The sequence below is a fragment of the Aricia agestis genome, chromosome 1 (genome assembly GCF_905147365.1).
Source record: "Aricia agestis chromosome 1, ilAriAges1.1, whole genome shotgun sequence".
Classification (NCBI taxonomy): Eukaryota; Metazoa; Arthropoda; class Insecta; order Lepidoptera; family Lycaenidae; genus Aricia; species Aricia agestis.
The window spans coordinates 20,541,803-20,550,016 of NC_056406.1; the positions used below are offsets into that span (position 1 = coordinate 20,541,803).

Here is an 8,214-nt window from a genome sequence, read left to right on the forward strand (position 1 = left end):
TAATAATATCTAAAAAAGCAAGGGCGCAGTTGTAGAAGCTCGCACAGGGCGCAAAAAAGACTGTTTACGGCACAGCTCGTAGCATCAAAAGAGATGCAGGTGCGTTGCCGGCCTTTTAAGAGGGAATAGGGTAACAGGGGAGGGTAGGGATGGGAAGGGAAGGGTATAGGGGAAGGTAGGGAAGGGAATAGGGTAGGGGATTGGGCCTCCGGTAAACTCACTCACTCGGTGAAACACAGCGCAAGCGCTGTTACACGCCGGTTTTCTGTGAGAGCGTGGTATTTCTCCGGTCGAGCCGGCCCATTCGTGCCGAAGCATGACTCTCCCACTGGTTTGTTCATTGCAACGTCACCAACAAATTGCAATTGGGTTAAATGTCAAGTCGTAAACAGTTGTCGTTGCCATGGCATGACATGATTTGGACATGCGCAATAACTAGGTTTTGCAGCGAATGCGCTAAAAATTACGCCGACGAACACGGCCCATAGCAACCATTAAAGCAACGGCAATTTTTTTTTTTTTTGACATTTAGTTTCTTGGTTCTTTTTTTAAATTATGGCACCTCGGCTATAAAACCATGGCCAGTTTCGAGTAAATGACGGCAAATTAAAAAAATCGACGTGTAGCAACCTTGTCTATAGCCGGAATTCTAGTTTTGATCTACGAAATACGAATAATAAAAACTAAGGAACTTTCTTATTCGTAGTTTGTAGATCAAAACTATAATTCCGGCTATAGACAGGGTTGCTATACATCGATTTTTTCAATTTGCCGCCATTTATTCGACACTGGCCATGGTTTTATAGCCAAGTGCCATAATAAAAATAAAAACAGAATCAAGAAACTAAATGTCAAAAGCGGATCGTCATGCTTGACATATAGATTTTCAAAAGCGAAAGATAACGAGATACGAAAGAAACTTTTACTCCGATGTTTTTCCGGTAAAACTGTCAAAATTTAGTTTCTTTCGTTTGTCTACGTGCTTGTGCTAGCTATGCAGGAGGGGCAGGGGCAAAGCCTTCCGCATAGTAATCAAACGACACTCAAAATCTGTGTGTTTAGTTTTGGTTAGATTCATTTCATTTTTAATAAATAACTTAGTTAGTTAGTTTTCAAAGAAGAAGAACTAAAAGTCAAACTAACGACGCAACACCATTTTGCTTAGCTACATTACCAGGAAAGGGGGGGGGGGGGGGGTGGGGAGGGCGCAGCCAGTTGAATAAGGCATATATATCTGCAAAAACCGTATTCAAATCGGATCAGTAGTTTTCGTGTTAAAGAATAAAGTTTTATACAAAATCTTGCCCCCTCTTTTGTCCCCTTAGAGGGGTGAGGGGATTTTTTTTTAAACCAGATACTTAATTGGAAAATACAGTTTATAATATGATGTAACTTTATTAAAGAAAACAGTTTGATACAAAATCCCTCTTTAGTCCCCTTTGAGGGGTGGGGGGTGGGAATTTTATACACCAGATATGAAGTTGGAAGAAGACAAATATATCTGCGAAAACCGCATTCAAATCGGATCAGTAGTTTTCGTGTGATGCTGGAACAAACAGACAGACAGACAGACAGACAAAAAACTAACCACAGTTTTGGCTTCTATAGCGATGTAGTAACAGCCCCCGCTTATTATTTTTTGGATATCTTTAATGTACATACATTGTCATTTCTACAGTTTTATGTATAGATATAGATTTCAAACATTGATATTATTTAGTCCAAAATTGTCAAACAACGATTTCAAACGACTCTCAGCGCAAAAAATTGACGCAAAGACTGAATCTGGTGGACTGAAATATTAAATTAGACGCACATCATTATAAAAAGCCCCTATCTTATCGAGTAGACGTTTACCGTTTCGTTTACTTTCTTAATGTTGAAAGACTTGAAAAGATGAACGTGTATTTAGTAAGGACTAGATGACGACAGCAATCGTGCTGGAACCGTACATTTTTCCGGGATAAAAAGTATCCTATGTCCTTTCTCGGGACTCAAAGTATCTCCATGCCAAATTTCAGCAAAATCGGTTCAGCGGTTCGCGCGTGAAGAGGTAACAGACAGACAGACAGACACACTTTCGAATTTATAATATTAGTATGGATATGGATTCCAAAAACTTTATACAATAAATTTTGCTTAGAATTTGTGTTTCTATCGATTCCTGGAGTTATTTTTATTAAAAAAATATTCACCCCCGAGAAGGGTTGGCATCCACCCCCAAGGCAAAAGCGCAAGTTGGCACTGTGTCACTTTTGTTTCAGGGTATCCCCCACTTACCTGCCAATTTTCATGAAAATCGATGGAGGTTCAACGAAATCGGAGGTGAAAACCTTCACTGCCTCCACTAACGCTGTACAATTTTAAGGCTTAAGTAATCTCAGACTAAATATAATTTATACTTTTCTATTTAGCCTGACTTTACAATTTTATGAAATATTACCGTTACTGTTTAAAAATAACTGTATTCCATTTTGAGGTCCAGTGGCTGTCAAAAAATCTCTGTTATTTATCATGTAATTATATCCTAAAACATTCCAAATTGGCGCCATCCTAGCGGTCATAGTGTATCGGAAACAAGTTGCAAACATTTCTTTTGTCACTTTATTGATATTGCCTACCTTAAAATAAACGAAAAGTTTATTAAAATCTCGCGCAGGCAAATGTGACTCCTAATGATGATGTAAGAAATAAGAAGAATTAAATATTAAAAAAATTCACAGCCGAACATATTATTATAACCCTCTCCTTTTTGAAAGTCGGTTAAATAAAATACTATTGTTAGTTACTGCGAAAGATCAACCTACAGTTCGACAAGGCTTTATTTGAACGTGGCGAGAAAAGGAACTAAACGCTTCTATCATAGAAAAACGTCATTTTTGACATGTGTTTGACAGTTCTCCTTTATCAGCAGCGCTCGCGTCAAATATGTCACCCACGTTCAAATAAAGCCTTGTCGAACTGTATATAAATTATAAGATCTAAGGCTAAGAACTCACGGCGCGGTTTTCACCCGCGCCCGCCGCGCCGTGGTTGCGACTTGCGGGCCCGCAGCCTTTGTAGAATACAGTCTACAGATAAGTACGGTTACATGCAATGTAAAAAGTCCAACCAAAAACATTTCTTGTAAAAGATGTTGCCGAGACGACTATTTTTTTTTTTATGAAATAAGGGGGCAAACGAGCAAACGGGTCACCTGATGGAAAGCAACTTCCGTCGCCCATGGACACTCGCAGCATCAGAAGAGCTGCAAGTGCGTTGCTGGCCTTTTAAGAGGAAATAGGATAATAGGGGAGGGTAGGGAAGGGAATAGGGTAGGGGTTAGGGGATTGGGCCTCCGGTAAACTCACTCACTCGGCGAAACACGCCGCCACGTTTCACGCCGTTTTTCTGTGAGAACGTGGTATTTATCCGGTCGAGCCGGCCCATTCGTGCCGAAGCATAGCTCTCCCACGTATATATGACTATTAGTGACGGGCGCGGGTAAAAACCGTTTAGCCTAACTGTCACACTGAGACAAATATTAATTACTTATATTATTATACAGGGCTCGGAAACCTAATCTTCGCGATCCTGTTCGTTAGAAACGCCATACATTTCCAAAAGAGCGTTTTCATTTCAATTCCGCTCTGAACGGGCCGAAATTATTTCTGGTTTTGTTCTAAGAGCAAAATGAAATTGCTCACTGCTCAAAATTACCCGTTAGAACCGTTCGCGGTTATGTTGGCCCCGCCCACCACACACCACGATCATCACCCATTGTCCACACATAAACAAGTTATTGCCTATTGGCTATTAGATGGTGCACTGTTACTTTCCGCGAGAAATTAACCAGTTAATTTCAGGAGCAATACCGCTCGCATCTCATTTCGCTCCGAACCAACACTTATCCAAAAACCTGGTTAAAGAGCGTTTTAACCTGGTTAAAAGAATACCGGTTCCGAGCCCTGTTATTATATAAAGTTACATTTAACTATGAACTAGTACCTGGCGATGAATAGGATACTTACTTGTTGCAATGAAAATTTTGAAAAAAGTGACATCAAAGTATCAAAGTCCCTGCCGTGTTGGTTAAACACAATATGTAGTTGCTTCTCGTCAGATTTATCTGGACAAGCCAATATTGAAGATGTTGAAAAAATTATCATCCTGAAAGTAAAATTAAAACTCGTAATATGTACAAATCTATCACAAGAAGTAGTTTTCTAATTTTTTAATCAGTGAAAATGTCAACTCTCTAGCTATCACCGTTATTGAGTTACAGACTAGAGATAGACAAACCGACGGACAGACTTCAAAGTCTAAGTAATAGGGTCCCGTTTTTAGGGTTCCTTAGTCAACAAGGAACACATATAGTTTCGGTCCACCCCATTGTGTGGGGTGTCATTGGATAGGTTTTTTTTTAATATTATGAGTATTGATATCATTTTCCGATATTTAGGGATCTATATGTGAAATATGAAGTTTCAAAGCGGAAAAAATTATTGCCCTAAAAAAATCTACTAGCTAGACGGTTGCTTCTAGAAAAAAAAATCACAAGAGTAAAAGTATGCTGAATTTAACGAAAAATTATCACGGCTAAGAAGACTTGATAAGTTATTGAGTAATTATAGTGTAAACAAACAACCACAACTAAAAAAATATTCGGAGAAGTATAGAGAAACTTTTCGTTGAAATTCCTTTGAACGTAACTGATATAATGTTGTTAGTAGTGTAAACATGTTATAGTTAAATGTATATTCATTGACCACACAAAAATTATCAAAAACTAGCGGGACTACGGAACCCTATATTGCGAGTGGCCCGACACGCACTTGGCCGGTTTTTTTTATTAGCCTTTGGGTACGAAACTCTAAAAACGACGAAACACTTCGAGAAACGGTAGGTAGTGCCCTTGCGCTTCGCTTGGCTCGTCTCGGCGGGTGCACAACCGTGCACCCAGATATTGGGTTCATTATCATTACCCGTACGCAATCCTTCTAATGCATAAAAATTATAATTTTACAAATAGTGCTTTTGGTCATCGGAAGTTCCAACTACATAATATTTGGTAGATTTACATTTTACACATTAGGTAAGTAACAAAGTAAGTGAAACTTATAAATTAAAAGAAAAGATAGTTTAGATTAGTGTACCCATGCTTTAAAATATATTGTGTAGTTACCTGCATTTCAGAATTTTCCAATGATGATTTGAAGGAGTTGAGCGATCATGTTTTTCTTTCATATTAGCCATTGCTTGAACATATCCTAAATTTTCTAATTTAGGGCATATCAAATTGAATTCAAACATGTTTTTACTTTCAGACTACTAAATAAATAATAAAATTTAAAGTATGCACTCGTAAAATATTAATCAGTTTATAAAATTATACTTAGTAACATCCAGTAATATTTTACTTGTACTTACTAAAATATTATTGATTTTTTTAAGTACCTACTTAGGTCTTCGAGAAATATCAAATAATGTATTTTGGCGCCAATAGTTTTTTTTTAACCAGTCTGTAGAACGCTGTATACTTTGTCAAGAAAGTGAAGAAATTAAAAAAGTGGCTACATCGTAGTGTCATCCCTTTTTTCTTGGATTGATTTGAAAGGGATGACCATAGATAAAGTATGGGATGACACTACGATGTTGCCACTTTTTAATTTCTTCACTTTCTTGACAGACTATAGATCATAGTCCGTCAAAAAAGACACGACATTAATTATTAGAGTCGCCACTTATTTCCGGTGTGGCCTCTTATGGCCACACTGCATCCGGCACTATTAAAAATATTGATACTTTATATTAAAGTACCTGGATGACCGAGCTTTGCTCGGTATAGCAAACACTTATTGACTTCGTGTTACTTAACAACGCCATCTGCTGGAATAGCTTTAGCTGTTGTTGTGTCGTTAAAGCAATTAGTTACTCACAAAATAGTATTATTATTCGCCAATAGATGTCAGGAAGAGTCATATTTTCAGTTTATCGATTATCGATAAAACACGAATAAAAAGACATTTTCTAAAAATGACTCTTAGCTAGATCGAATTATCGCCCCCGAAACCCCCTTTATACTAAATTTCATGAAAATCGTTGGAGCCAATTCCGAGATTCCAATCATATAATTATACAAGAATTGCTCGTTTTTAAAGATATAAGATAAGATACAGTTTAAAAAACCGGCCAAGTGCGAGTTGGACTCGCCCATGAAGGGTTCCGCAGCAGCAATAAGGTTTATTTCTATGAAATTAAAAGGTTTTCGATTATATTTCAGTTGATTTAATGAAAGTTTTACTATTTATGACGTATAAAAAAAACGGGATAGTATTAAATGCACATCAGAATAATTTTTCAGCACACTACCTTAACTCCGCTAATTAACTGAAATCTGAATGCATACCAGAAAAACTAATGCTGATAAAAAAAAAACAATTGATTAACTGAACATGTCCTTCAAAAAAAAACTTAAATATCATACAAAACGAGACGACCTTTATGACCGAATTCACACCAAAAATATGGTTCATACATCAAATATATTATTTGTAAAACTAAAATTTAAATTGTTCATCAAAAATACTAACTTGCACTCTAAATTGGACAATCTTACAACGGAATTTCTAAAAACTATATCGAATTATTCGAAAGGTGCACCACAAAAAAATCAATTCCTATTATCAAAACAAGTCTACAAATTGACTACCTTTATTTTCTTTTTGTTTCTCTGTTTTACGTGGTTTTACTGAAAAACATGTTGGGGCATCCTCATCTAACGCCGCACTTACTCCTTTGCGCTCGCTCTTTACTCTTTTGCGACCTCAGATATATCTTGATCTATTTCTGTGTTAGCGACAAAGATTTTCGGTAATTACGATGAGATATGGTGAAAGATTTTATCATTCCAAAACTCTATAATTCAAGGTTTCTTGATAAAAATTAGGAAAAATTATCAAAATTCACTACTGTATTCTAATTTTATGGGTTAATAAATTTATTAATGATTCTTAAATAATTAATACCAATGTTGACCCAATACGACTTGATTGGGTTAGGTTAGATTAGCCGCCTTAGCCATCGTTGTTTTTTTTTGTGAACCACCCAGAAGTAGGAGCCCCGCGTAGCGAGGCTCTGTCGACTCATAATTGTTGTTGTTTTTTTCTTTTCTTTTCTTTAGTAGCTTGTCAACCCCGAGAGTGCAATTTTGCAATATATCGATATCGGTAAGGAACCCTTTGTGCGCGAATCCGACTTGCTCTTTGCCGATTGTTTGTTATTATCTTATATCTTTAAACGAGCAATTCTTGTATATATATAATAATAATAATAATAATATAGGGGGTTTCGGGGGCGATAAATCGATCTAGCTAGGAATCATTCTCAGAAAATGTCTTTTTATTCGTGTTTTATCGATAATCGATAAACTGAAAAATATGACTCTTCCTGAGTCAGGAATCCTGACATCTATTGGCGAATAATAATACTATTATGTGAGCAACTAATTGTTTTAACGACCAGCAGATGGTGCTATTAAGTAACACGAAGTCAATGAGTGTTTGCTATACCGAGCAAAGCTCGGTCATCCAGGTACTTGTTTATAAACAGAGTTACCATTCACTGTGCCAAAGTTTTGTCCATGTTAAGTTAGCACTTGATGATTTTTATATGTCCTTAATTATATTATGAACATAACAGATTAAATTGGGTTTTATTTAGAATAAAATACTTATGGTGTTCCTAAAAGTAATTTAGGTAATGATTTTCCTTTAAAAAGTTGTAGTATGTTTGTTGAACTAAGGAATTGTTAGATATACTATATTATAATAGTTATTCCTTCAGTTAAACAGTTTCGCAAATAACTTTAAATAGTATGCTGAATTCGCATTACTTAGGGTGCATAATTAGTGTGCAAATCAGTATTTTTGGTGAAACTTTCAAATATTTTGATCGAGAAAAGGGAATATACAGATATTGATTTAAATACATGCCAAAAAACTGCTTGCTAGATCTCGTTAACCAATTTTCGTTGGTAGTTTTTATAGTAATGTACATCATATATTTTTTTTTAGAATTATCATGCCCCTACTTTAGAAGTTAGAGGGGGGCACACATTTTACCACTTTGGAAGAGTCTCTCTCGTAAACTATTCAGGTTAGAAAAAAATGATATTAAAAACCTCAATATGATTTTTAAGACCTATTTTAATTGCGACAACTAGTAAGACGTAGA

General features: G+C 36.3%; 1 protein-coding gene across 1 annotated transcript in view; it reads right to left on the reverse strand.

Moving 5' to 3' along the window:
- The window catches only part of LOC121732398 (U2 small nuclear ribonucleoprotein auxiliary factor 35 kDa subunit-related protein 1), a 37,290-nt gene extending 32,020 nt beyond the window's left edge, over window positions 1-5,270 (reverse strand). Inside the window, exons 1-3 of the mRNA XM_042122268.1 lie at window positions 5,165-5,270; window positions 4,011-4,149; window positions 2,444-2,621 (exon numbers count right to left, since the gene is read on the reverse strand). Coding sequence (XP_041978202.1) covers window positions 2,444-2,621; window positions 4,011-4,149; window positions 5,165-5,235 — 388 coding nt within the window. The 5' untranslated portion in view covers window positions 5,236-5,270. The remainder of the gene's footprint in view (window positions 1-2,443; window positions 2,622-4,010; window positions 4,150-5,164) is intronic.
- Between the last annotated feature and the right edge of the window lie 2,944 nt (window positions 5,271-8,214).